The 27,018-nt window shown below is 40.6% G+C and overlaps 2 protein-coding genes across 3 annotated transcripts in view; one reads left to right on the top strand and one right to left on the bottom strand.

The window, feature by feature from the left end:
* trpc4apa (transient receptor potential cation channel, subfamily C, member 4 associated protein a) overlaps positions 1-9,504 on the top strand; it is a 40,093-nt gene extending 30,589 nt beyond the window's left edge. Inside the window, exons 13-18 of the mRNA XM_057847286.1 lie at positions 18-108; positions 179-319; positions 387-498; positions 2,388-2,500; positions 2,585-2,791; positions 8,588-9,504. Of these exons, the coding sequence (XP_057703269.1) occupies positions 18-108; positions 179-319; positions 387-498; positions 2,388-2,500; positions 2,585-2,791; positions 8,588-8,725 (802 nt within the window). The 3' untranslated portion in view covers positions 8,726-9,504. The remainder of the gene's footprint in view (positions 1-17; positions 109-178; positions 320-386; positions 499-2,387; positions 2,501-2,584; positions 2,792-8,587) is intronic.
* A 4,513-nt stretch (positions 9,505-14,017) lies between these two features.
* myh7ba (myosin, heavy chain 7B, cardiac muscle, beta a) overlaps positions 14,018-27,018 on the bottom strand; it is a 36,012-nt gene continuing 23,011 nt past the window's right edge. For both annotated transcript variants that reach the window (XM_057847285.1, XM_057847284.1), the window contains 21 exons: positions 24,273-24,528; positions 23,934-24,176; positions 23,663-23,839; positions 21,453-21,598; positions 21,296-21,386; positions 20,829-21,218; positions 20,637-20,763; positions 20,367-20,485; positions 20,074-20,270; positions 19,810-19,993; positions 19,562-19,727; positions 19,359-19,483; positions 19,162-19,277; positions 18,803-18,995; positions 16,822-17,025; positions 16,567-16,692; positions 16,318-16,488; positions 14,872-14,976; positions 14,699-14,794; positions 14,460-14,594; positions 14,018-14,351 (listed from right to left, as the gene is read on the bottom strand). In XM_057847285.1, coding sequence (XP_057703268.1) covers positions 14,340-14,351; positions 14,460-14,594; positions 14,699-14,794; positions 14,872-14,976; positions 16,318-16,488; positions 16,567-16,692; positions 16,822-17,025; positions 18,803-18,995; positions 19,162-19,277; positions 19,359-19,483; positions 19,562-19,727; positions 19,810-19,993; positions 20,074-20,270; positions 20,367-20,485; positions 20,637-20,763; positions 20,829-21,218; positions 21,296-21,386; positions 21,453-21,598; positions 23,663-23,839; positions 23,934-24,176; positions 24,273-24,528 — 3,379 coding nt within the window. In that variant the 3' untranslated portion in view covers positions 14,018-14,339. The remainder of the gene's footprint in view (positions 14,352-14,459; positions 14,595-14,698; positions 14,795-14,871; positions 14,977-16,317; positions 16,489-16,566; positions 16,693-16,821; positions 17,026-18,802; positions 18,996-19,161; positions 19,278-19,358; positions 19,484-19,561; positions 19,728-19,809; positions 19,994-20,073; positions 20,271-20,366; positions 20,486-20,636; positions 20,764-20,828; positions 21,219-21,295; positions 21,387-21,452; positions 21,599-23,662; positions 23,840-23,933; positions 24,177-24,272; positions 24,529-27,018) is intronic.

Here is a 27,018-nt window from a genome sequence, read left to right as displayed (position 1 = left end):
GACCTTTTGGGCCACAGGTTCTGGCAAGCAAGAGCGGTGGAAAGTTTTCTGAGAGGTGCCACCTCCTACGCAGACCAAATGTTTCTCCTGAAGAGAGGTCTATTGGAGGTAACCTGTCAATTTGGTTGTCTTGTCAATAAAAGTACTTCTACTGACTGCTTTTCTCTTGTGACAACAGCACATCCTGTTTTGCATCATCGACAGCGGCTGCACGTCCAGAGACGTCTTGCAGAGTTACTTCGATCTGCTCGGAGAGCTCATGAAATTTAACATTGATGCCTTTAAAAGGTTTAACAAATATGTCAACACACCAGAGAAGGTACATTAGTGTGTCTTACAGTCAGTCACAATATAGGTGTTAACAAATTAGAATTTCTCTTTGGCAGTTCCAGGCTTTCCTGACACAGATCAACAGTTCTTTAGTGGACTCCAACATGTTGGTGCGCTGCATCGTGCTGTCCTTGGACAGATTTCAGAGCCAAACAGAAGATGTTAAAGGTAAGCCATTGACTGCCCTACATAGTGCTATGCGATATGGCTTGAGAATAAAATTGCAGGGACCCAAAATTAATTTACGAATGACTGCTGCCAGGCAATGACATTGAAACCTGAGCATTCACAGCCAGTCCTCCCAGTTGAAATGAATTGAACGTCTATTGTCAATGTTTTTCATTTACAAAAATAGTCCCTTGCCCTAAAGTTTTTTTTTTTTACCTTCAAAGTTAAGTCCTGAACAAATTTAATGGTAATGAAGTGCAAAACCTTTGTCTTAAATGTCTTTTTCTCCCCCTACTTGTGCTGTCAGCTTCCAAATAAAAAGTACCGTATTTTTCGGACTATAAGTCGCACCCGAATATAAATCGCACCAGCCATAAAATGCCCAACGAAGAGGAAAAAAATAAGTCGCACCGGAACATAAGTCGCATATTTGGGGAAAATTTACTTGATAAAATCCAACACATAGAACAGATATGTCATCTTGAAAGGTAATTTCAAATAGAAATACAATAGAGAACGACATATTGAATAAGTATACAGTATGATAATGTTACATGATGCATTAACAATGAAATGCGAACATAGCCGGTATGTTAACGTAACATAGCTATTAAGTTACTCAGATAATTTTAGCATAAAGAACATGCTAACAAGTCATTCCAAAACACCAAAATAACACGTGAAATGATATCATAATGTGTTAATAATTTCACACATAAGTTGCTCCAGAGTATAAGTCGCACCCACAGCCAAACTATTTAAAAAATAAAAATAAAAAAAAAACTACGGTAATAATTTCACAAACAAACTCTTTCCTCACGGAATAATCTATTGAATAAATGATTTGCTAGATTTCCTTTTTGGCAAAAAAAAAAAAAAAAAAACCTCTAATTGCAGGTAGTCCATTGGTTACAACGTACCCGACCTACGTATATTTCAACTTTACGATGCCAGTCTTTTTTTTTTTTTTTTCTTTAGTAATGTTGACTTTTGGTTTGTGATGCATGCTTTTATTTTAGCGCTTGTAGTACTTCCGCACGCGAGTAAGAGCGCATATACACACGAGGAACGTATTTGCGCATACGAAGAAGGGCGCATTTGTTCCACGAAGGAGTCTAGCAGCCGAGTGAGAAAGAGGGGATAGATTACAGCTGCAATCCTGCGCGCCATTTGTTGCTAGTGAAGCACCAACGGAACCAACAACTGTATATAACACCTTTGTCCTGTTTATTGTGCATTTTCAATTGAGGCCGAATACTTGGGGCGAGTTGATGTGATTGTTTTTGATGATGTGCAGGCACTAACAGACACATGCTAATTGTTTGTGTAGATTATAGCTGTATCATCAGCAAGTAATAAATGCAAATTTGAATTGCTGTTGGTGAAGATGAAACTGATTTAATTTCATTTTAATTTTAGTTTCATTCTGCAAGTGTTGATGTCATGAACTGCTGAATAAAATCAGCAAACCACACGGACATCTGACATAGTCGTTTTGGTGCTTTGCTCACTGTCTAGCTAGGACTTGGCTCCAACATCTTGATGAGGACAGTGCAATGACCTATAATAAATGTTTTTGGATAGTTTTGAGATTTAAGGGGGGACCAAGCGGTACTTTAAGACAATTCGGGTTACGTCGCCAGCGTAGGAATGGAACTCGTTCGTAACCCGGGGTCTACCTGTGTTTTTTTTAATCACCCGTGTTAGAAAATTAATAGGATCAATTTATTGCTCAATAGACATCCCATCTAACACAGACGAATCATGACAATGCTATTAGTACCACCATTAGTTTTTCATTTGTTAAACATTAATTGCTAAAAGGTTTTTTTCCCCCAGACAATTAATGTTGTAATTAAGTTGTAACCATCCTTTTTGTTCCTCAATAGTAGTGGAGGTGCTCTCTGAGTGCTGTCTGCTGTCCTACATGGCCCGAATGGAAAACAGGCTGGCCTTCCTTTTCCGACTAGTCAACATAATCAACGTACAGACACTCACACAGGTCTGATCATAATTTCACACTCACTTGACTTCGAGCCATTGTTTTCTTCCGCTCATTTGTGCACGTCTCCCCCTCGTTGCTCAGGAGAATGTGAGCTGTTTGAACACCAGTTTGGTTATCCTCATGTTGGCCCGCAGAAAGGCCAAACTGCCCTTTTACCTTAACGCCTTGCGTGAGAAAGAGTACGCTGAAAAGTACCCCGGCTGTCTGCTCAACAACTTTCGCAACCTCCTGCGCTTCTGGCAGTGTCACTACCTCAACAAGGACAAAGACAGCACCTGTTTGGAGAATGTGAGTGAAGCACTGTGAGCAGTTCACACAACTGGCTTGACTGCGGTAGCGCTATATTAAAAGATCAAGCAGAGGTGTACATTGTTTCATGAAACAGTAACTTAAAACACTTACTGCTTTTAAAGTTACGATATCTTGCTATTTTTAGTAAAGTGAATCCAGTGGTTACTTGTAGGCATCTGCTGGTATGATATTCTGACGGTATGATAACTTTAAACCAGAATATCACGGTTTCACGGTATTGCAATTACAGCTCTAAAATGTGTTACCAGGGATTCCCCTATATTCAACAGATTGTGGCGCACCGCCACACTAAAATGAAAGCCGCCACACCTGGCAAATGAGATGTATTTTATTTATTTATTTAAATAAAAAAAATTTTTTAAGGCCGCTTCAAACTAGCGGCAGCCGAGTGGGAGGAGTTCAGCGGACACCTATTCATTGTGTATTGTAGCCTAATGTTCGTAATTATGCAGGCCCCCCCTTAAGAGACGCAAGGGGAACGAGTAGGAAGAATGGGAGAACGAGCGAGATAGCGAGAGATAGCGGTCGCATGTCGTAGCAGCCCGCTGTTATTTTGTTATTGTTTTTCTTTATTATTGTTACCACAATAAAGTGGGTAAGCAAATACAGACTTCTCTCCTTCTTGCCCATATCCGGGGCATTACAATAATTTGGATCGGACTTTTCGGCGAAAGTGAGCGGTGGACGGCCGTCTTGGATGGAAAGCAAACTTTGACTAACTTGCGCTGAGAGACTGCGGAGAGGCGGGGCCCAAAATAAAGCCTTGCTCTATTTTCAGAGCGTTGGTCACAGTAAACGATTTATCAGTTCAAGCAGAGTAAAATGATACATATTCACGGTACAAGAACGTCGTTTCTGGTTCCATCGATTGGTAAGAAAAGGCTGTTTGTACGAGTGACGTGTGGGCGCTCCCGTCAGGGGGGACATTTCACGTGGAGTGGCTATTTTTCGGCACAACACCGGCGCGCCAACTTCAGACAATTACGGCTGACGAAACTTTGATAAATGCGCCCCCCCACCCAAATTTCGCGAGCTCTGGGACACTCGAAAAATGACTCTCATACCTCTCCTTGCTAAGTTAATGGTACCTCGACGTGCCTTTGTGTGGAAATTTAGTTTACGAACAACGGGGAAAAAACTATTCACCTTCTCACCGAATCAAGTAAAACTCTTTACACGGCTATTAGAATTCCCCCAGTGCTCTAAATGGGTCAGTTGACAGAAGGACTGTTATTGTTGTGGTAATGTAGTACTTATGAGGGTCAAATAAAAGGAAAAAGGAGGACTACGACGGTGGTCTGCAACCCGCGGCTCTCGGGCCGCATGCGGCTCTTTAGCGATGCTTCGGCGCTTTTTTTTTTTTTTTTTTTTTTTAAATGGAAAAAGATGGGGGAGGGAAATATATTTTTTTGTTTTAATAGGATTTCTAGGAGGACAAACATGACACAAACATTCTTTCAATTCATTAATATTGTAATGAAGTTAAACTTGTGGTGGCATAGTACAACAGAGTAGTCACGTGGTGCGTCATTCTCTATAGGATCCACTGCAGGGAAAATAAACATTTAATCATGAAGGCTAATTACGTATTTCTAGCCAACTTAGTCATTTCTATAGTAGGCTAATATAGCTAGTATCGATAATTATAAGGCTTGTACAAGGCTTTTAATTTTTTGTGGCTCCAGACGTACTGTATCAGTTTTTTTTTGTTTTTTTTGGGGTCAAATATGGCTCTTTCATCAGTTTGGGTTGCCAACCCTGAGTCACTACGAGATATAAGTCGTACTATTGCCACGAGAAAAAAAGTCGCATTAGTACATCGGGTAACGTAGCTGTAATCAGCTACGCATTTTACATACATGTACTGTAGCTGAGAGGTACAACATTAGCCTGGCTAATGAAATATTTCAAATATATCTTTGTTATGGTTCTTCTTGGGGGAAAAAATGAAGAAAAAAAAATTCGCTGTGGCACGACATGGTGAGGCTGTCCGACTCCGATGCAGCCCACCACCACAGCTTCAAAAAATCCTAGGGGAAACACTGGTTACTTTGAAATATCTGGGTTTAAAAAAAATGTTTTCAATTGAATAGGATTTGTTTTTCAAAACATATTGGCAAATTGGAACATAAGCATGTTAAAATAAAAATTAAAAAAAAAAATATATATATATATATATATATATATATATAATCTAAATAAATTTTAAATGCAGTCCTGTAGGTGAGCCTACAGCCACAGCTCAACATTATTTTTTACTCAACATTCATGACTATGTTCACTAACCTATAATTTTGAATAAATGTGAAATCATATTGAGGTATTGCCTCCTCCACCCTCCAAAAACATGTTTTAAATGTTGGCCCTCCTCTTCTAAGCCATGGCCATCTGTAACTTTTCCGTAGTTTAAGTATTCCCATTCCAGCGATTTCGTTTTCTTTGATGGGGGAAAAAGTTCAGGAGTTTCACCTCCTCCAGCCATCGTGTAGCACAGCTGACTCATTGACACTGACCAACAACCAGTGAAGGAGGGTTGAGCCTCACAGCTGCAAGCGAGGGATTTTACCCTGCATTTTTGGGACATAAAAAATACCTAATACCTTAGATGGCAGGGTTTCCCGTAGGAGTTTTTGAAGCTGTGGTGGTGGGCTGCATCAGTCGGACAGCCTCAAATGAGGTGCCACGGCGAAATTGTGTCATGTCATATGACAAATGAGAATTTTTTTCACATTTTATTCCCAAGAAGAACCATAAAAAAGATGTATTTGAAATTTCATTAGCCAAGCTAATGTCGTAGCTCTCAGCTACGGTACATGTACGAAAATGCTTAGCTGATCACAGCTACATGACCCTATGTAGGTTACATAAACGCACATCGAGGTATCATTTAGCTTAGCAAGGAGAGGTATGAGAGTCATTTTTTCGAGTGTCCCAGAGCTTGCAAAACTTGGAAAAAACGCATTTATATCAGGGTTTCGTCAGCCGTGATTGCATATATCCGTTTTCCTAAACAGCCTGATAGCACAGATATAAGTACGCCTGCCTCTCTGCTAATGGATACGTTGTTGACGTTAGCGCAGCGGCGCTCTGAAAATAGGGCAAGGCTCTATTTTGGGCCCCGCCTCTCAACAGTGCGCCACAATCTTTTAAATGCAGGGGAAACCGTGGACGGTATGACGGATTTTTTTTTTTTTTTTTTTTTTTTTTTTTTTTTTTTTTTTTTTTTTTTGCGGTTTTGAAACTGTGACGTTTTCATACCACGGTAGCCCTTGAAACCGGTAATCGGCACATGTCTAGTGGTCAGTACAGAGACCTGGAGGCAGGTAATGTTGGTGAATGTCTGGACAGCCAGATGTTGTTCGCAAAGACCAAAGTCTAGCTTAGACAAATTGAACACTTGAACACACTAAAATGGGCGTGCTCTAAGAAATTATTGCGACACATTTCAAACACTTGGCTAATTTGTTTTGTTTGGCAAGGCACTGTTTATGTTGTGAATTCTATGGAAATTTGTCAACTTTATTTTTTAAAATACTTAAGTCTATGATATGCTTTTTTAAATACGATACATGAAATATGTTTAGCTGTCAGCAATTACATTGCCTTTTACTTAGTTTTTGCTGTGGTATTGTTATTCTGGTCACAGCACTAATCCCTAGTATATTCTATATCTATGAAGTTATTCTGACGTGACTAGATTTTATAGTAACGTAAAGCACAATCGAACTTCTAAAGCCAAACTTGAACTTTGAGTGTTAGACAATTTCTCTCAAGGCTTTTTGAGGCTGCTTACTTGAAAAGGACAACAAGCCTCATCAAGATGTACTAAGAAGAACATAGAGAAGATTGACCAGAAGTTAAGTCAATTAGGAATAACTTTTTTTTTTTCCTGCGGTAATATAATTTTTTTATATTGTTATTTTAACACGTCACTTGTGTGGCAATTCTGAATTCGCAACTATTCACTCAGTACTTCCCCATAGTATATTGTTAGTAGCACTACAGTATAACTAATTATTTCTAAATATTTTTTGCCCCCCAAATCTTTGCCGTTAAGCAGATTGTTTGACAGTATGGTTTCAGCGTATTAAAAATGAGAAGTGCTAACTTGCCTCTACAGTGGTATAACAAAGTATCTGAACCTTTTGGAATTTCTCACATTTCTCCTTAAAATCACTATCAAATGTGATCTGATCTTTGTCAAAATCACACAGATGGAAAAAAAAGTGTCTGCTTTAACTAAAACCACCATTTATAGGTTTTCATATTTTAATGAGGATCGTATGCAAACGACGACAGAAGGGGGTGAAATAAGTAAGTGAACATCACATTTAATATTTTGTGGACATCAACCAGACGCTTCTTGCAGCTGCATTTCTGTCTTGCACATTGATCAGGACTAATCTTGGCCCATTCTTCTCTCCAAAACTGCCGTATTTCAGTCAGATTCCTGGGATGTCTGGCATAAATTGCTGTCTTTCGGTTATGCCACAGCATCTCAATGGGGTTCAAGTCTGCATTTTGACTTGGCCACTCCAGAACGTGTATTTTGTTCTTCTGAAACCATTCTGAAGTTGATTTACTTCTGCGTTTTGGATAATTTCTTGTTGCAGCATCCATCCTCTTTTAAGCTTCAACTGTCTGACAGACGGCCTCAGGTTTTCCTGATAAACTTTTGAATTCATGCTTCCATTAATGATTGCAAGTTGTTCAGGCCCTGAGGAAGCAAAACGGCCCCAAATCATGATGCTCCCTCCACCATGCTTCACAGTGGGGATGAGGTGTTGATGTTGATGAGCTGTTCCATTTTTCCTCCACACATGACGTTGTTTGTTACGCCCAAACATTTGAAAGTTTCATCGATCTACAAAATATCTTGCCAAAACTACTGTGGAGTGTTCAAGTGCATTTTTGCGAACATTAAATGAGCAACAAAGTTGTTGTTTTTTTTTTGTTTTTTTTAGATAGCAGTGGCTTTCTCTTTGGAGTCCTCACATGAACACCATTCTTGGCCATTGTTTTACATATAGTTGATGTGTGCAGAGAGATATTAGACTGTGCTAGTGATTTCTGTAAGTCTTTAGCAGACACTCTAGGGTTCTTTTTTACTTCTCTGAGTATTCTGCACCGAACTCTTGGCGTCATCGTTGGTGGACGGCCACTCTTTGGGAGAGAAGCAACAGTGCCAAACTCTCCATTTGTAGACGACTTCTCTGACTGTCAATTGATAAACATCCAGACTTTGAGAGATGGTTTTGTATCCTTTCCCAGCTTTATACAAATCAACAATCCTTAATCGCAGGTCTTCAGACAGCTCTTTTGACAGAGCCATGATACACATCATACAAGGCTTTTCATCAAGACAATTCATACCATGTGTGTTTTTCATAGTGGGCAGGGCAGCTTTAAACCACTCATCAGTGATTGGGCACACACCAGACTTAAAATGTTTGGTAAAAATTGGTTTCAATTGCTCTTTGTCTCCTTAGGCAGAGGGTTCACTGGCTTATTTTTCCCCCTTCTGTCATTGTTTGCATGCTATCCTCATTAAAATATGAAAACCTAAAAATGTTTGGGTGGTTTTAGTTAAAGCAGACACTGTCTTTTAATCTGTGTGATTTTGACAAAGATCAGATCACATTTGAGGATTTTATGCAGAAATGTTAGAAATTCCAAAAGGTTTTGATACTTTTTCGTACCACTGTAAGCTTATGTACCTCTTGCATTGCTGTTAGTGTTCTACATTTCTCTACTGGCATTTTGTCTCTTCAGAGCTCATGTATCCCCTTCAGCTTCTGGAAGGAGACAGTGTCGGTCTTACTGGGCTCAGACAGGACTTCTCTGTGTGCCATAGCCAGCTACATCGACGAGCCCTTTATGGATCTGGACAGAGATCTGTTGGACGATTGACTGCCAACGAGTGCACAATGCGCTGCGCTTTGGAGAGGGTTCCGGGGGTCGCGGGTAACGCGGGCGCCCGACGTTACTGTGGACTCCCTTGAGCTGAGCCATCGAGGCGCCCGCTGGCTCACCTGTCTGCTCAACATCAGCCTAAGCCCGACCCCGGCTGCTATCTTTCCGCTACAAAGAAAGAGGCCCCACCCCGTATCGAGCCGACGCTATGACAATGTATGGACCTTTGGAAATTACTCCTGTGTTGATTGTTTGCTTTAGTTGGAACAAAATAGCCTTTTTATATAATCTTTACAAAATGCTATTAAATGAAAGACTTTACACAGCCAACCAGATGTGCATCTAAAGGCTGCGTTCACGCCCACACAAGCTCTGTCCTTCAGTACAACTCCATGGCCTCAAGGGGGAACGGAACATCTTCTCAGCGGACAACATCTTAATTTCCTCTCACTTTCCTTGTCTCCGTTCATAGGTGATGACTGTTGATTGGTGCTTTCTTGCCAGACCAGCACATTTATTTTTCGCGGGGCTCTTTGTTTAAAATCCTCCGTTCTGTCGAAGCTTCCTAAGCTTCTCCTAGGGATATTTTTTTGTCTTGTTAAAAACAATGGCTTTTAGCTCCGGATTAACTGTAGAATAAAATGCTGCACAGATCCATTTGTTTTTATTGTGTATCATAACCTTTTTGTTGATTAAACATTTTCTTTTTGTAACAGAATTTGTATGGTTGTTGTGAGAGATGCTTTGGGAAGAGAATAAACTATGCAGGCACTAGAGTCCACATAGCCTTTATTTTCTTCTTGTTTAAACCAACAGGTTGTCTGTTGGGTTTCTCGTTGACCACGAAGTGAAATGAAAATCTGTTGGTGTGATGACTCTTTTTACATGGTTCCATTTGGACGTTTTGGGGTAGAGAAGCGGTGCCATGGTCTGAATGAGCAGCAAAGAGCAAGTGCGGATAATTTTCCTCGCAGCGTTTAATAAATCAGAACACTAGTGTGAATGTAAAATGGGGTTTCGACAGTTGTCCTCTGATGCCTTAGGATGTACTAACAACAGCCCTTTCATATAGTCAAAATCTGTTTTCCTGTTGAGAATGCTTAGCATGTATGTATTTACTTGGCTCTCCCTTTGAAACCATAACAGTAAGTGATGTTTGCCATGTTTCAAACCTTGATAACTAATCATTTGAGTTCACTGTTTATTCCCATAATTTGTTTTGGTAGTACATCAGCCACACAGCTGATTTGAAAACAGGAATGTTGGGTGTGGTTCTGTTCAATATGAAAATTAACGGTGCTGGGCTGATTTTGAACTTCTCATCTCATTAAGCAACTTGTGCTGAGCTATGTGAATGTTTGCACCTTGTTCTAGATGACACTAAGGATTTCGTTGATTGATTCAAATTTATGAAGGAACATGCACTATTACTCCTTAAAAAACTTGCACATTCAGACCTTTGATGAATCAGGTGTTGTGTGTATTAGAGTTGCAGCTATCGAATTTTTCGAATCGAAGTTTTCTACTGAAAATTTAATCGATTAATCAGGTGATCGGATAAAACATACCGTAATTTTCGCAATAGAAGGCGCACCTGTATATTGGCCACACGCATCAAAATGGCAAGAAAAGGGCATTCATAGACAAGCTGCACTGGACTATAAGCCGCAGCGCTCTTTACTGTATTATGTGATCTTTACACCAAAAGATATTAACCGGTGTTCGGCCATTCCTAACTACGTGGCAAAACGTGCTACGCAATGCTCAGCGCGCTTGCTTAAGCATCCGCACGCATGCGCACATTGGTTAGACGCGGCGAGTGCCCTATTGGCCCCAATATAACGTTTTTTTTTTTTTTTGAAATAAAATTGAAAAAGAGGGGGTCGTCTTATATTCGCGGTCTAGACATTATACCCATTCACGACGCTAGATGGCGCCAGATATCATTGAAGCGAAGTTCTGTCATGACAGATCTCAGCTACTCTCAAGTTTAACCAGTTTCCATAATTTTATTGCAATGTTTTTCCTTATTCAGATTTGTTTCAAGACTACAGTTAGTTAGACCTCACTTTGATGGTTAATGCAGTTATTGCATTTTTGTTTTATCACAATTATATTTATTTACATTTCAAAAACCAGAAGCCATTCACTTACGAATGTGATTGCACTTTAGTTTACATATTTAAAAGTTCAGATATTAAGATTTGAATGAGGCAAAATAACATGCTTTTTCTCTCAAATATATTGTTATAATTATTTGTTTCAGATGTACTGTAATTATTTTCTGTATAAAAATTGGTGTTCAAAAAGTCTTTTTTTCAAAGTTGAGTCTTGAAAAAGAGGGGGTCGTCTTATCAGGGCCGTCTTATATTCGGGACAGTATGGTACTCATTATTTTCGTTTTTATTTAGTTTTTTAGGACCTTTTCATTGCCTCAAAAATACTTTTTGCATGTATTACCCTCTCATACTTTTAACCATTGTGTTGTTTTTTGTGTTGCTTTGAAGCAGTTGACCGCATTAGTCCCGTTGCGTATTTAAACCGCCCTTGTTTGACATAACTACATTTAAGTATTTTCTTAAGGCATTTGTTAGTACGTTCTGCCTGTATGTATCTAAACAAAACAAGTTTAGAGCACATGGTAGTGCTTTGGGTGTCAAATTCGACTAATGTAGGATGTTTAGCCGATGTAGGAGATTTTGGCGGAACAGCGGTAATACTTTATTTGACAGCAGCATCATACGACTGTCATAAGACCAAATGAACACTGCAAAGCTTCATTTGGCCATCACTGCTCCCTTAGGAGAGACAGTACCGCTGCTGCCACCTGCTGTCAAGACTGTTGTCGTCCAACATGCCTCCTAGCATGCACTGCAGCACTACAGATGTAAATAACAATCAAAATTCATGTTCTGTGCTAATTATTCAGTTATTGTTTCAGTTGTTTCATTAATTGCTAGTTATAGTATTTGGAAACACTTTTATAAGACTCTCATTAGACAATCATAATTATGACATGACACTGTCATGAGCATTAATGAATGCTTATAACAGATGTTAGTGTTATCCGACAAATTATCTCACTTTTAAATAGAGATCAAGATCCAAGCTGGAAATAAATGGAGTTAATGACATAACTTGCCGGATAACTTGCTTTCTGTTCGTTTTACGGTACTTACAGGTCACTTCCTATTTAATTTGAGTAAATGCCTATTTATTCCCGGGTCACTTCCTGTTCTGTGACCCAATATCAACGGGAAGTGACACATACAATGCCCCAAAATCAACAGGTAGTGCCCTGAAATGGTCCAGAATTGCCTCATTGCCTGGCATTGGCTGCCACTGACAGACATAGAAGTGGGAGGAGCCAGTTTGGAGTGGGAGGGGTTCATTCACTTCCACTCTCCCAGTTCAAATGGATTGGACGTCTACTAGTGATAAACTTACACTATATGGATAAAGATGTTTTTCTGTTTATTAGTTTTGTAAAATATCCTAGAATGATTTCCTGATTTTTCGTTGTATCACCATATCGAGAGATCATCGTTATTGTGAGCTTTGTATCACATATCGCACGGTGAGGTACTGTAAGGATCCCACCCCTAGACGATAGTCATAATCAATAGAAACCTAGCCCACCGCAGGGCTAACGTTACGTTTGCAAGGTACAGTAAAGTTAATCTTACTTATTAGTGCTATGTTAACTTAATTTTGCCTTGTCCCGAGTATCGATCTTCTGCGCTCGGAGTAAACTCCTTCGGTGCAATGGGGGCAAGGCAGGCGGGTCACGTGGTGGCACCCGGCCTGGGTTTCGGGGGCGGTCATCGGGGTCCAGCCGTCGGTGCGGAAGCGTCGGCAGGGCCACGAGTAGTGTTACTATATGTGCTGTCTTAAGCCTGAGTTATGCTTCTGCGTTGCGGTGACAGCGTAGCAATAATGTAGACCCTACGGCGTCAATGAGCATTCGATAGTTCTGCGGCACGAGAACACGTTCTGTAATTCACCGCCAAGCCACTAGAGGGGTGTTGTGTTGTGTTTGTGCGGTTTTGGGGGGACTCTTGTCAAATTCCTTGAGTTTTCTTCCGGTTAGTCAACAGTGGCAACAGAAATGGAACCCTTGAATGTGGATCTTCAGCTCTTCAACATTGAACAGCAATTGTTGATCATACAAATGTTGAGGCGCAGGCCACACAGAAGACCGACTGACAGTGACATTACAAAATCTAGCATCGTGTGGAAGCCAGCAAGTTGCCTTGTCCAGCGTTTTGTCTAATTTCTTTGCTGTGTCCGACAACCAGCTAGTTGGAAGCCATAGCAGATTTCTGGCGGCTATGGATTTTCCCATACTGCCTTGGAAGGCTTGATGTTAAACACGTTATCATAAAAGCACCGAGGCACTCTCAATCAGTGATGATGTGTATCAAGTGTGTGAACTGTCTGTTGTTGAAAATTAAACATCAAAACAACTTTTTTGACACCAAACCTGTCCTTTATTCTTCATATACCATAAGTGTAAAACGTAAATAAGTCGCAGACACACAGCAAACATACTGTATGTACACAAAAAAAATGATAACGTGCATAAGTGATAAAAAGCTGGCAGTGCTGGCAGGCAGGGTCACTGCTTCGTGTGGCCATTCGCTTCCGAACACACACATACATGTCTCGGAGGTTCTTCCATTTTTTTATGCATTCGCTGATCTCCAGCCCCGTATTTTCAGCAATCTCTTTCCACGATTTGCTTTTTGGCAATCTTTATAATGTCTTGACGAGACATTGTAGAGGTTGTCGTACTTGCTGACCTCTTTGATAATACTCTCGTCCACTTGGTCAGTTTTTGTGTGCAGCACAACAATGTTTGAAAATGAAGGTGATTTCGCGCCGAACCAGAAACAACAGACTGACCGGACCAATCAGAGTCCATTTGTCCCTAGTCAGGATTTTGTGGAGGTACACGTCAGGCTACGGCGGAGGTCATAAATCGAGTCTGTCTTGACGGCGTAACTTTACAGTGAATACATGAAAGTGTTCTTCTTGGTGCATTTCTCTTGGTTTTCTTCAGCATATTCGTTGTGATCTCTATATGCACGCATGTTTGAAATCAACTATATCTGCCGCCGCTGTTTTCTTCCGGTATGTCAGCGCGTTGTGCCACATTAAAAGTAGCCCGGGCAAAACGTGATGCTTAGAGCTGGCAAAATGAACCGATTCCTCAAGGCGAATAAAATTCCTCAATCAATTTAAACTCGAGTTATTCGAGTAATCGTTTCAGCTCTAGTGTGTATCAGACTCATTGAAAAAAAGCTCCATGTCGATATCGCTGATAGTGATTATTGGTACATAAAGCAAATGCAATTTTAATGAACAGTTTCGTCTGAGTTGGGTAATACAACTGTCAATGTTAATGTTGGTTTTGAGCTTTTCCAACCTTAAAGTGTTTGCCCAGTAAAAACAAGAATAAATTCATTCTGGGGTTCTTATACTGTATGTAAATATATTCACTCTGACATTTAAATACATTTTTAAAAGTCTTTATTTGGTTGCTAGTACATGGTTTATAGAAGCTGTTGCAGCTGCTTAGCCATGTAAATTCTCCATGCAGCCCTCATCATCACTCAGGGAGCTGAAACAGAAAAGTCGAGAGTTTACCGCACATTCCTGTCAAGATTAATTCTCTACCATGTGTTACTTGGTCTGAAGTTACTCATAGAAACTGTATTAATTTACAAACCTTGCCACCTTGGTCACGTGTGCGGACACGTAACTTGTTGACTTGTGTTTCAGCCATGTCGGCCCTCTCTTCTGCATCATCCAGTTCATGCTGTAGCTTCCTGTACTTGGACAAGTTGGTGTTGGCCTGCTCCTCCTGAACACAGCGAAACAGAAGAAAATTACCACATTTGCTTCACAATTCTAAGATGGAGGGTCTGAATCTAGGCTATGTGGAATTTAGAATTGGCATATACGCACCGCTTCCTCAGCCAGTCTCTTGTAACTCTTCACTTTCAGTTGCAATTTATCAATGAGGTCCTGCAAGCGGGCAAGACTCTTCTTGTCTTCCTCCGCCTTCGCCAAAAAACAGAAAAACATTGAAAATGTTAACGTACTGATGTTTTGTTTGTGCCAACAACATTGAAGTCTACCTGATAGCTTAGCTCTTTGACTCTTCTCTCGTATTTGCGTACTGTCTTCTGTTGCTCTTGGTGTCGCTTTTGCTCCAACTCCAGTTCACTCTCAAGTTCTTTTACCTGTTAACAAAGGAATGGAATTGGTGAGAGGTAGAAGGTGACATGGAATTAAACAATAGATTTAGGTAGTTTAGGTCAGGGGTCCCCAACCTTTTTTGCACCACGGACCGGTGTAATTTGGGTCTTTTTTTCCATGGACAGGTGTTGTCAAATTTTGCACCCTTATAAAATTTTGCTCCTAAAGCTTTTGTGGCGGTGAAAAAAGCCCTCTTTTATATTCAGTTGGACACTAAATGTTAGTCCAACAGTGCCAAAAAACTATTTACATCATAAACATACATGTGCAACACGAAAATGGCGTAAATTAATGCTTAACAACACGGTGAAGTCGTTAAGTGACAGAGCTGCGTGCGGTTGTGGTGTACAGCTAACATGGCAAACCCTTTCTTTACAGAAAGTTTGTAGTGTGTAGTTTGGAATCGCTGCATTCGCAGTCATTTTTAACATTACGCGCATGCCAAATTTGTCAGAACACTGGCAAAGTGCGGCAGAAAAATACAGCAAATATGAAATAACATTTGTTTTTAGCCCCGTCGTGTTAAGTGCTGGGAAAATTCAACTCAACCGCTGAATCAGTGGCTGAATCTCCTGAGATGGGAGAGTGAGAGAAGCCCGCGTCACAAAGATACGATGTTGGAAATTGTAGCACAGTTTTCAGTGTTCTCCTAGCAATGTCAGGATAATCTGAAATGACTTTAATCCAGAACCTCGGTAGAGTTGTTGTCTCAAATGTACGTTTAAGGTCGCCGTCATTTGCGATCTCTACAAGCTGATATTCCTGTTGCACAGACATGCTCGAATCACTCGGTTTATTCACATACGGGTCACGAATCCACTCCTTCGCAGTTCGTGGGTCTTTAGTGATTGGGAAGTAGCATACAGTAGAATTTTTTTTCCTTCGAGGTTGTAGGCTCATCTTCTGGCTCGTCAGGTTCCCTTTTCCCCGTAAAAAAAATCTGTCCAAAGACGTCCGTTTTTCAGTCATTCTAGTGTGGGGCTAATTATTTCCGGGAACCAATGTGATGGGCGAGGACCTACGTCATACGTTATTATCGAGGCCAAGCGCACATAGATATACAAACAAGATGTACTGCCAACAGACCAATCAATGCATTTCTATGACGACCTCTTATCCTGTAGTTGTATATCTAGAGTAGACAGGGATATTGGTGTGTTAAGCGGCACAGGCCAAAGTCAATCGGCCAGAATGTAGTCGTTAATAAATTATTTATTATTTCTGCGTGGCCCGGTACCAAATGCGCCACGGACCGGTACCGTTCCACGGCCTGGTCGTTGGGGACCCCTGGTTTAGGTACTACACATCGGAGCACAAGCACTCACCCTAGCCTCTAGCTTCTGGACCTGCTTCTTGCCGCCCTTGAGTGCGATCTGCTCAGCCTCGTCCAGGCGCATCTGCAAGTCTTTGATGGTCTGATCCATGTTCTTCTTCATCCTCTCCAAGTGGGCGCTGGTGTCTTGCTCCTTCTTCAGCTCTTCTGCCATCATGGCTGCCTACAAAATACACACAAGCACCGTTGACAGAACTCAACATCTGACTTTTCGTACACTTTATCACAGTTCTTGGCTTACGTCAGTAATCGCCTTCTTGGCCTTTTCTTCTGCATTGCGGCTCTCCTGCACAGCTTCATCTACCTCCCCTTGCAGCATAGAGAGGTCACCCTCCAATTTTTTCTTTTGATTGATCAGCCCTGTGTTCTAGAGGAAATACGCCATCATTAAGAGAATGTTTTACCAATGAACATCACAATCAAATGTTTAGTGCGGATGTTAAATCAGAGCAAATTTGACCCAAATAGTTTGTAAGGGTTAAGTGTATACTCTTACCTGCGAGTGCAGCAAATTGACTCTCTCGCTGGCTTCAAGCAGTTCATTTTCAGCCAGTTTGCGAGCCCGGTCGTTCTGCTCCAGTAGAACCCTGAGCTCCTCCACCTCGGCGGCCAGTAGGTTGTTACGCCGCTCAGTCATGGCCACCTGCTCCCTAAGCTCCTCGTTTTTGTGGACCGTTTCATCAAGCTCCATTTGGACATCCTGTGTGGTTGGTGCAAGTTGTAAATTTCCAGTTTTGACCAAGTTTCAAGTCACCAAGGCAATAGTCAAGTCCTAACTAGATTTCAAAGTCTTTTAGTTGAAGCCATACCAGCTTACTCAGTCCCTTCATATTTTCACATTAACCACTCTCCGCACAGGGCCTGTGTTCATTACAAGACATTCATAGTAGTAGTAGCATTGTTTATCTTGAATTGGTCCAAACAAGTCTCTATATTGTCTATGCATACACTTTACTATCCATTGACGGGGCCGACTATCCGTTGGGGGCCTGTTTTCAAAAACTTAAAATTCTAATATTTTCAAAACCAAAGCCACTAGCGACCTAATACCAAAACAGGCGCCTCCCTTAGGCATATAAGAGTCTCCATGAGCAGCGACATCCATAAATTCAAAGTTGTTCCATAATAAAATCCTGATTATTTTTTAAATACCAGAATAACAAAACTTAATATGGCTATAAAATTTTCAATTTTTACTCTAGATGCACAAAAATCACCAAATGCGGCGATAATCACCTATATTTTCTGTCTCAATAACAATATTTAACATGTCTTAGTAGTTTTTGCCCAAAATAGCAACTTAATTTTTTTCAACAGCTATTAAATCACTTAATACTTGAAGAAAGCATGCAGAATCAGCTTAATTTTATTCAACAAAAGCAAAATTTGCATTTCTCTATCTTCAACCACTAGGTTGAATTCTGCTATTGTGTAGGGATACGAAATCCAACATGGCGGCCGTCAAAACAAAGAGCTTTTTAAGTTGAAAATTCTTGTCAATAAATGCTTAAATTGCAGAATTTCTATGGATAGGAACGTAAAACAGTCTAGATTCTTGGTTAAAAGCAAAAAATGGGCCGTAATCATTCAATTTAACTTAAATATTTCAGGCAAAAGTTACATTATTGTGTAATCCAACATGGCGGCCGTCACAAAACAGCTTTTTAAGTTGAAAATTCCTGTAAATAAATGCTTAAGTCACGGAATTTCTAGAGATATGAACGTAAAACGGTCTAGATTTTTGGTTAATAGCAAAAAACGGGCAGTTATCGTTCATTTTACTCCAATATTTCAAGCAATAGTTAAGCTATTGTGTTATCCATCATGGCGGCCGTCACGAAACAAGGAGCTTTTTAAGTAGAAAATTCTTGTAAATAAATTCTTAAATCGTGGAATTTGTATAGATAAGAATGTAAAACAGTCTACATTCTTGGTTAACAACAAAAAACGGGCAGTTATCCTTCAGTTTACGTATATATTTCAAACCAAAGGTACACTAATTTTATCAATTAAATTTTTTTTCACAATGTTTCAAAGTGCATGCATGGTGCTACTAATTAATTTCCTTGTATCCTTAACCAAATCACTCTTGAGACACTCCTGCCTGCTTGTATGCAGTAAAACCTTTGTAATATTTCCACCTAAATCCGGCGTTAGAACACAGCGTGTGTTTGAGTTTATCACAGTGAAAGCCAAGTCAACGTTCTGCCTGGGTCTGCCCCCTACGGGAAGGCATGGTGCAATGTCTGTGGGAGCGGTCTTGTCAACTGATGGTGGACTGTATGGTTTCTGACATAACCTTTTTTCTATTGGAAGCGAAATTCATATGAAGCTTAGGTAACTTTTGACAGTCAATCTGATGGCTAAACTGATGCAATGTGGGTTTTAGAATGAATGGATGCCATTACCTTCTAATTTCATACTAAATACAAAACATGAATAACAAATAACACTGGGTGATAAGTTTCAGTTATTACCTTAAGCTGAACCTGCAGTGTTCTCAAGAGTTTCTGGGATTCTGCGGCCTGCCTGTTGGCGTGGTTCAGCTGCACCTCCATCTCATTCAGGTCTCCCTCCATCTTTTTCCTCAGCCGTACTGCCTCACTGCGAGACCTGGCCTCAGCATCTAAGGTGGCCTGCATGGACTCCAATGCTCTCTGGTGGTTACGGCTGAAAGAAAATGGAAGACGATGAAGGGCAAAAACACAAGTTGAAAATATTTCCAAGCTACAGGCATGAAGGGTTGGCCAATCACCTCAACAGATCATGTTAACGTTCAACTGAGTGCCCATAGAGTGCTGGATATTCAAGAACGAGACGATGTAGTAGAACTTACCGAAGGTTGTCAAGTTCTTCTTCCTTTTCTGCCAACTTCTTGTCAACGTCAGCCTTGAGCTGGTTAAGCTCTAGTTGAATCCTTAAGGTTTTGCTTTCTTCGTGCTCAAGTGCACCCTGCAACGCAAGAACACATATACTTCACTGTAGGTCACATGTTTTTGTTAATAGTAGTTACCAAAGCTGCCACATGTCTACCTCCGCTTCTTCCAGTGCTGCTTGAATCTCACTTTTCTCCAGGTCTAGAGTCTTCTTGGCCTTCTCCAGCTCCTGTATAGTCTTCCCTCCCTGGCTGATTTGATCAGACAGGTCAGCGATCTCCTCTGATTAAGAGAGAAAAACAAAATATCAACTGTTAATTTACAAATGACCTAAACTTCACTACCACTTGGCTCGCTTACCCTGCAGATTCTTGTTCTCTCGCTTGATGGTCTCGAGATGATCCAACGTCTCCTCGTAGGAGTTTTTCAGTTTGAAGAGCTCCGTGCTCAGGCTACGGGACTCTTTCTGAGAATTTTCCAGCTCAGTCTGGCACTCTTCATATTTCTGCTTCCACTCAGCCAGCACCTGGTCAATAAATTAGGTGGAATTTCAGACAAAGCAGAGCACAAAGTAAGGCTTAAATTAAATATCAGTGTTCAGTTCCTACCTTGTCAAAATTACGTTGCTTCTTGTCTAGGGCTGCAGCTGCAGCGTTGGAACGTTCCAAGTCGATAATGAGATCTTCAATCTCTGTTTGGAGTCGATGCTTGGTCTTTTCCAGAGAGGAGCACTTGGCATTGGAGGCTTCCATCGTCTCCTCAGCCTCCTGCAGACGTGTCACCAGCTTCTTCCTGACAGCCAGTACATATGACACACATGCTTTGGTGTTGTCCATACTAAAACTTTCCCAAGTTCCCAGTTTGCCACATACTTTGCTTCCTCCAGTTCTTCAGTCCTCTGGATGGCATCAGTTTCATACTTGGTCCTCCACTGCGCCACCTCAGCATTGGCCTTGGACAACGCTCTCTGCATTTCAGCCTTAGCCTCCTGGTCCTCGTCATACTGCTCTCTTAGGAGGTCACAGTCGTGGCGAGATGCCTGAAGGGCATGCGCCAAGGCATTCTTTGCCTGGAGAAAGCAGCCGTGATGTTTGAAAAGAGTCACGGAGGAGCGCTGATGTGTTGCGCAGGCAGTACACAAACAAGACGGTGATCAGGAACTGACCTTGACCTCTTCCTCCAGCTGCTTCTTGAGATCCTCGATATTTTGGCCAAAGGAGGTCTTGGTACGCTGGAGCTGGGAGACTGTGGATTCACGTTCTTCCAGCTTCCTGCCTAGCTCGGCTGTGTGGAGCATGGTAAATTTGTTAGGTGGGAAGTCTTAGTTCTTGGTCCTGCTCATGACCACAGCACTGATTTACTGACTTAATTGAACAACTGAAACACATGACCTATTCTAATGTTTGAGACGAAGCTCCTTGACGATGTTCCTTACCACTCTCAGCCTGAGCACGGGCCTTGTGGTTAGTACTTTCATTGAGCTGCCTCTGGAGCTCCTCCGCTTTGGCTTTAGCCTCATTCAGTTGATCTTCATAGAGACGACACGTCTTCTCTGCAGTCAACTGCAGGCCAGAGAAGATCATTATCCTCCTAAATTGTATACTCAGCATGCTGTAAATCTACCTACCTTGCCCTTGGAAAGTTGCTCCACGGTGGAGGCCAGGTCATCGGCCTCCATTTTGGCCTCACTCCTTTCTTTCTCCAGCTTCTGCTTGACTCTTTGCAAGCTGTCGATCTGCTCGGTCAGCTCAGCGACTGTGTCCGCTTGCTTCTTCCTCAAGGCGGCTGTCGTTGCCTCGTGGGACAGCATGGCTTCATCGAGGTCCCGTCGCAGCTTAAGGAAATCAGCTTCTCTCTTTTTATTGATTTCCACCTGGACTGACGTGGCGCCCCCAGCCTCCTCCAGGCGCTCGGTGAGCTCTTCCAGCTCACGAGCCACATCTCCACGCTGCTTTTCTACTTTGGCCCTACAAGCTCTGTCGGCCTCCAGCTCTTCCTCCAACTCCTCTGTTCGAGCCTGTAACAGATGGAATTAACATTTTTCTTTTTACTTCACAAAATGGTTCTGCAGGTCCAAGTGAGGCCGATGCTAACCAATAACTCTTTGATTTTCTTCTGGAGTTGGCTGACCAACAACTGCTCGTCTTCTAGTTTTGAGCCCATCTCACCCATCTCAAAATCTTTTCTGGAGGACAATGACATCATTGTTAAATATGATAAAACATTTCATGAAGATTTAAATCAGGCTTACTTTTTGAGCCTTTCTTCCATCTGCTGTTTGTCATTCTCAAGATCCATTACAGATTCCAATGTAAGTTTAAGATCTCCTTCCAGCTTCCGTCTGGTCCGTTCCAGATCCAGACGCAATTTCTTCTCTTGTTCCAGGGAGCCTTCAAGCTAATTGACATAAGAAATAGTAACCATACCAAGTTAGGGTATAATATCACTGTAGTTTTCGTCAACGATGAAGATAACGAAAATGATTCGGCAACGAACATTTTTTTCATGAAGATGACATCATGATAAAAAGCTAAATACATGTCTTCTGAGACTAAAACATAACGAAATGGATGCCAGTTGAGACGAAATGAGACGAAAATTTGCCATAGTTTCCGTCATAAGTTCGCATTGTGTGAAATTTTCTTATCGTCTGTGTAGTTAGCACGCATTTTAGCAGTGTTTAGTCGTGTCCCTCATGTGACGCGCTGCGCCTCCCCCCGACCCCACCGCCCCATACACAGGCTTAAGCTGTGCCCATTCCAGGTTCCTTTTGTTAAACGTGCCAGGTGCTGCTTGGTAAGTTTTGATGATGATGATACATTTTATTTATAACGCACTTTACATTTAAAAAACAAGTCTCAAAGTGCACATTACCATGTAAAAGTTTTCTTATCTTGGCTATGCCTAGTTGCTTTAGCCTTTAAAGGTCTGTGCTGAGTGATTGTAACATATTTACTGAATGTCACACTGCTGTTGCTATAGTTGTGCACTCCCTGTGGGTGTGGGATGCGCTCCCTGTGGGTGTGGTATTACGGTAAAAAGGAACCTCTGTGATGAGTCGTGTGCACGTGTGATGAGAAGCACACTGAATAAAGAGGTGTTGTTCCACTCAAGCCTCGGCCTTCAATGTACTTAGATTGAGGAAGAACATAACAGTGATCATCACACACAAAACTAACTAGCAGCATTAGCATAGCGTTCGCGTTAGCATTAGCATTTAGCGTGGTGACTCGTTGAGTGTCTTCTTAAACTCTTGGAAAACTTTTTACATACAGTTCATGGCATTCAGGTGAGTTTAATTTAGGGCTGCAGCTATCGAATATTTTAGTAGTTGATTCATCGATGGACTAGTTAGTTCGAATAATCGAGTAATCGGATAAGGACAGAACGGTATAATTTAACAAAAATAAATAAAAGAGGGTCTATGTACAGCAAAAGAACAATTGGCTAACTTACAAAGAAAAAGTCCACTAGCTTAAATGCTATAAAATGCTTACGTTTTTTTTTTTTTTTTTTTTTTTTTTTTTTTTTTACAACGCTCTTAACAAATGGTTCAGACACATATTCCCACAAAAAAACGGCTAAATATACCTATAAACCAAATTATGTATGCATTAAAAAACATTAGCTTAAACAAAAGCTTTGCTTACATTGGTCTTAACAGGGAGTGGTTGGATTCAACCATGTGAAAAGAGGCAGACCAGAGGGCAGTGTATCCACCCTAATCAATAAAACTAAATGCAAACACTTTCAAAATAAACCATTACAACGCCACTTTAATTAAACGAATACTTGAAGCAACAAAATTTAATTTGAATATTTTTTTCTAATAGAATACTCGAGTAAATCGATTAATCGTTGCAGCACTAGTTTAATTAATTGCAAATAATGTGCTGTTTTCCTGCTGAGTGTGTATTATCATTATGAAGATGTTGTCCTTGTAGACTCTACAACTATGTGCTAATCTGTCAATGTTCATTCCAAATTGTTGGAAACCTTTTATTTATTCATGGTCTAAAACTTTTGAAGTTTATAGACGAAAACATTTTGAGAATCGTCGACTAAAACTAGAAATTTGAGTTTTCGTTGACTTAAACTAGACGAAGACAAACACATTTTGAAATAACTAAAATATGACTAAGACTAAGATGAAAATTATAACAGCTGCCAAAAACAACACTGTAGCATGAATAGTTACATTAGTTTGAACACCTGTGAACTGATCTCAGTCTTTATCAGAGTGATTCTGTTTGGAAAAACAATGTACTTTCTTGTGTCTTGGTCACGTTGACGACAATATGTCTATTTTGCACCGGGTCTTCGACACAGACTTTAATGATTCATGTACTGTACATTGCGTAACAATGAAATGACAAATATGGGCCCTTCAACCTTGACAACACAACTAGAAGTCTATATGTAATATATGTACGGTATGTGAGCTTGTTGCACGCAACTTACATCATCTACTTGTTGCTCCAACTTGCTTTTAGCTTTGGTCAGACTGTTGACCTTGTCCTCTTCTGCTTGAAGGTCATCCAGAGTCTGTTGGTGGGCCTCTTGGAGAGCTTTTTTCTCTTTGGTTAGCTTCAATATGGTTTCATCCAAAACAGCCATTTCCTCAACCATGTTCTTAACCTGTAACAGAAAATGAATGTAAACCACAAGAAAATACAAGGACTGTTTTTTTTTTTTTTAATCTGGCTTGTCAGCAGCTAGTCAAACTGGTGACCTTATTCTCAAGGGCATGTTTCTCCTTCTCCACTTTAGCTAAGGTCAGCTCCAGGTCGTCGATGTCTTTCTTCAGCTCGGTACACTCGTCTTCCAGCTTGCGCTTCTTTGCCAGCAAATCGGCGCTCATCTCCTCCTCATCCTCTACCCTTTCTAGAAGTTCTTTCACTTTGGCTTCCAACTGGATCTTTGTTTTGATGAGCAGGTCGCAGCGTTCCTCGGCATCTGCAAGATTGTCTTGCTCCTATTTGTTCGACAGAAGAGGGAAAATCAAAGTCAGCTCCATGACATTCCCATTCTAAAAGCGGAATGTGTGAAGAGGTTGGGAATAAACACGTACTGCCTGCAGCTGCAGAGAGAGGTCATTCTTCTCTTGGATCAGGCTGACCTGCCGCTCCTCCAGCTCTTTACGCTTGACATCGGATTTGTCCAAGGCCTCCTTGAGCTGGACCATCTCCACCTTGAGAGTGGCCAGCTCCTTCTCTGTGGCTGCACTCTTCAGGAGGGGCTTAATCTTGAAGAAGAGCTTCATCCAAGGCCAGTGCTTCACAGTGTTGAAGGCTCGGATGTTCCACTGGATAATCATCAGAGCCTCCCTATCATCAGAAAATGTCAATAGAATTGGATTGAATTATTTCAAACAGTTCTGTTTCAAGATCAATAGTTCCAACATCCAGTATGTTTGAATCGGTATAATCTCAATCGAGTTTTGTTATCCCTTTTCTCATCTAGGGTATTGGGGCACCACTCGGTGACCGGTAAGTTCTCTCCTCTCTGACCCGTCTTTTATTCTCCTTGGGCGAGTTGAAAATGACAAACTAATTTTGTTTTGTTTTCAAAGTACTGAGCCATGAACGATGATTCTTTTTCCTATATAATAATGGAAACCAATACAATTCATTGACACACGGTCGAACACTAGAAAATCTGCTGTTTTACACGTCAAGACCCAGAAGGAATAAGACAGTACTTTGGAGCATGACACATTTCTTGCATCATTAAAATTGGAAGCAAAGAAAAGTAAAATTTGCATTTTGCTAGTTAACTCATTATAGGGCAAGTGACTATTTACAATGAAAAAAAGCACAGTGATTATAGCCCTCAATAACACTTTTTAGTAGGGTTGTTCCGATCATGTTTTTTTGCTCCCGATCCGATCCCGATCGTTTTAGTTTGAGTATCTGCCGATCCCGATATTTCCCGATCCGATTGCTTTTTTTGCATCCGATTGAATTCCAATTATTTCCGATCATATACATTTTGGCAATGCATTAAGAAAAAAATGAATAAAACTCGGACGAATATATACATTCAACATACAGTACATAAGTCCTGTATTTGTTTATTATGACAATAAATCCTCAAGATGGCATTTACATTATTAACATTCTTTCTGTGAGAGGGATCCACGGACAGAAAGACTTGTGACTTTGTATATTGTGACTAAATATTGCCATCTAGTGTATTTGTTGAGCTTTCAGTAAATGATACTGAAGGCCATGCATGATGGGAAGTGGAACCATGACAAGTGAAACCACGACTGTGTGTAGTGCTACCAATTCATATATCTTCTGTGCGATGGGATATAATGCAAGGTGCAAAAAATACAGTACATAAGTATTGTATTTGTTTATTTTGACAAAAAATCCTCAAGATGGCATTTACAGTATTAACATTCTTTCTGTGAGAGGGAACACGGATAGAAAGACTTGTGACTTTGTATATTGTGACTAAATATTGCCATCTAGTGTATTTGTTGAGCTTTCAGTAAATGATACTGTAGCCATGCCCAAATGCATGATGGGAAGTGGGACCATGACTGTGCGTAGTGCTACCAATTGATATATCTTCTCTGCGTTGGGAAATAACATAAGGTGTTAAGAAAATCATCAATTGCTACTTTGCTTCCCCACACTGCTTCCCATAATATTTCTAATCGTAGGGAGAGGGATTGTAAGGCTTTAGCCTATTAAAAAAAGGCTCCAAAGGCTGCCAAAATTCACTCTACTCATTTTACGCTGCCTTTTATCTCTCTATATAGGTAAAACGGCGCCATTACAGATTGAGCGCGACAATGCGTGAGTGGGTCGTGCAGTGCATGCATTAATTGCGTTAAATATTTTAATGTGATACATTTTAAAAAAAAATTAATTACCGCCATTTTCGGGATACATTTGATAACCCTACCTTAAGCCAAAACTAAAAACTGCGGCGGTAATTAATTTTTTAAAAAAATGTATCACGTTAATTTAACGCAATTAATGCATGCGTTGCACGACCCACTCACGCATTGTCACGCTCAATCTGTAATGGTGCCGTTTTACCTATATAGAGAGATAAAGGCAGCGTTAAATAAGTAGAGTGAATTTTGGCAGCCTTTGGAGCCTTTAATTAATTGGCTAAAGCCTTCCTCCCTCCATCCCCTCTCCCTACGATTAGATATGTCATTGGAAGAAATGTGGGGAAGCAAGGTAGCAAATGATCTTTTTCTTAACACCTTAAGTTATTTCCCAACGCAGAGAAGATATATCAATTGGTAGCACTACGCACAGTCATGGTTCCACTTCCCATCATGCATTTGGGCATGGCTACAGTATCATTTACTGAAAGCTCAACAAATACACTAAATGGCAATATTTAGTCACAATATACAAAGTCACAAGTCTTTCTATCCGTGGGTCCCTCTCACAGAAAGAATGCTAATAATGTAAATGCCATCTTGAGGAAATGTTGTCATAATCAAAAAATCCAGTACTTATGTACTGTATGTTGAATGTATATATTCGTCCGAGTTTTATTCTTTTTTTTCTTAATGCATTGCCAAAATGTATATAATCGGGAAAAATTATCGGGAATGATTGGAATTGAATCGGGAGCAAAAAAAAAGCAATCGGATCGGGAAATATCGGGATCGGCAGATACTCAAACTAAAATGATCTGGATCGGATCGGGAGCAAAAAAACATGATCGGAACAACCCTAAATATTATTATTATTTTTTTTTTTTTTTCAAACTGCATTTTTCCTTCCAGAGTGAGGGGGCACACTTTAAATATATTAAAGTGATATAGGCATCTTTGAGTGAAC

This window comes from Corythoichthys intestinalis, chromosome 9, assembly GCF_030265065.1.
Source record: "Corythoichthys intestinalis isolate RoL2023-P3 chromosome 9, ASM3026506v1, whole genome shotgun sequence".
In the NCBI taxonomy this organism is placed as follows: domain Eukaryota; kingdom Metazoa; phylum Chordata; class Actinopteri; order Syngnathiformes; family Syngnathidae; genus Corythoichthys; species Corythoichthys intestinalis.
The sequence above is the reverse complement of the archived record's forward strand: the minus strand, read 5'-3'. Positions and strand labels throughout refer to the sequence as shown.